Raw genomic sequence first — 2,021 nt, 5'->3', positions numbered from 1 at the left:
TTTATAATTTAATACTATATAGATTTATTTTTATATATATTTTTAAATATCTATAAAAATAAAAATATTAAAAAATATAAATTACAGCTATATACTATAAATAAAAATTATAAATAGATAGAATAAAAAACTTGTTAAGATATTGGTATTTAAAAATATTACTATTTTATATAGAATACAGGGTCTACCGGGTCGCTTACCGGTTACATTAATTACATCTCAGCGCCACGTAGTATACTTCAAAGAGCGAAGGTTAAATCAAAAGAACGCGGAAAAGCTGCCATGAAGCCATGGCCAGTAGGGTCGCTAATAAATCAAAATATATATATATATACAATAGAAAAAATATCAACTAACCAGAGCCTGCTTTGGTTTCCAGTGAGAAACCAGGCAGACCGGTGTTCTCAGGTGTCCAGTACTATGTCTAAGTCGATGTGGAGGTGGAAAGATTGGCATGATATATCCACAGAACGGTTTCCCACGGAAGCTGGATTTTTGTGATCACATGAAGTCATCAAGGAAGTCAGGATCCCGATCTTGATTGCTGCTTCCCTGGATGTTCTCCTCACTCATCAGATCATCATAGGCATGCTCTTTCTGCCACTTCAACTGTTCCCTTTCTCTCATTTCTTGTTTTTCTCTTGCTCGCTGCTCGCCTCTGATCTTCCTCTCCTCTCTCTGCTTCTTTTTCAGAGATTCCTCTTTCTCTGCCATAAGATCAGGATATTTTTCCGCGCGGGTTTTATTGAGCCGGTTGACTATAATATTCTCCCTTTGTCGTACGAAAACTTTGCGCACCATCTTCGGATTGTGAAATGAGACTTGACCAGTAGCCATAGACCCATCTTTCATCAAGTTCGACCATGGTGTATAGATAATCGTGATGTTGTCTTTTTTATTCCCTAGTCCGTAAATTAGCTCATATGTATTGGTAGCAGCACAGTACATTAGTTATGAATGGAAAGATTATTCACCCTCGATAGAATTCGCCTTTGTAAGCTGTGCGCAGTCTTCTAGAAGGGGTTGTGGGATATTATCCCATGATTCACCGTCGCGGAGGCGAAGATAGACATGTGCACTGGACAGATTATCAACATGAAACTGATCACAAAGTTAGACGGCATTCAGGAGGATTTTGCTGTGTAGATATAATGATAGCGAACCCTGTACAGGCCATCAAGGCCAGCGACTGTCAGCACGCACTGCCACAGAGAAGGTTGAACAACGGTGACAATACCAAACATCCTTCTCTAATCCATATTTTATAAGATCCTCATCTAGTTTCAATTATTGTCAGGCTTGTGCCATATCCTTGAGCTTGGAATATGGCCGTCATACTCTCAAATTTGTCTTTCCCGACATAGATAAAAGCTGATGGCTCAACCACATTTGATGTGAAATAATATACCATATTGCCGCAATTATCTCTCCTGAGAAATCTTCAGTCAGATCACAATAAAAAAAATATTTAAAGCCAACCGTCAAATTGTGAACACCGGAGTGTGTATTGGGAAGTGGGGTGTAGATTTTCTTCTACTAGTTGATTTTGTGGGGATCTTCATTATGAATAGTTAACGTAATCGGTAAGCAACCCGGTAGTGTAAGTAACCCGGTAGTACTGTATTCTATATAAAATAGTATATTTTTAATATCAATATCTTAACAAGTTTATATTCTATCTATTTTATAATCTGATACAGTATTAGTATAGATATATTTTATATATATCTTAAGTATCGATAAAAATAAACTTCTAGAAATATAAAGTATAGCTATATTGTTACACCCGGGTATCTATCCAAGGACTCTGCGACCAGTTAGCTATCTTGGTTAGAGATAATTTACTTCGATAACTAGAATTTACTAGTAACTGACAGTAGAGTGGCATAACCTAACCGCTGTAATCTAGCTATAATCTAATCTAACCGGTCTCGATTAGATTAAGATATAAAATTCCTTAATTAATCTCTTAATTACAGTTAACTATAGACTAGAATAAATTAGATTATAGTAATTAAATT

At 36.0% G+C, this 2,021-nt stretch overlaps 1 protein-coding gene across 1 annotated transcript; it reads right to left on the bottom strand.

Annotated features, from left to right (window-relative positions):
* Window positions 1-501: 501 nt before the first annotated feature.
* ABOM_012247 (putative DUF814 domain protein) lies at window positions 502-1,244 on the bottom strand (the record flags this gene model as incomplete). The annotated part of the gene is made up of 3 exons (XM_022539374.1): window positions 502-902; window positions 975-1,101; window positions 1,164-1,244. 3 exons carry the CDS (start codon window positions 1,242-1,244, stop codon window positions 502-504), a joined length of 609 nt encoding a protein of 202 aa, XP_022382854.1.
* Between the last annotated feature and the right edge of the window lie 777 nt (window positions 1,245-2,021).

This window comes from Aspergillus bombycis (genome assembly GCF_001792695.1).
Source record: "Aspergillus bombycis strain NRRL26010 chromosome Unknown contig00317, whole genome shotgun sequence".
Taxonomy (NCBI): Eukaryota; Fungi; Ascomycota; class Eurotiomycetes; order Eurotiales; family Aspergillaceae; genus Aspergillus; species Aspergillus bombycis.
The sequence above is the reverse complement of the archived record's forward strand: the minus strand, read 5'-3'. Positions and strand labels throughout refer to the sequence as shown.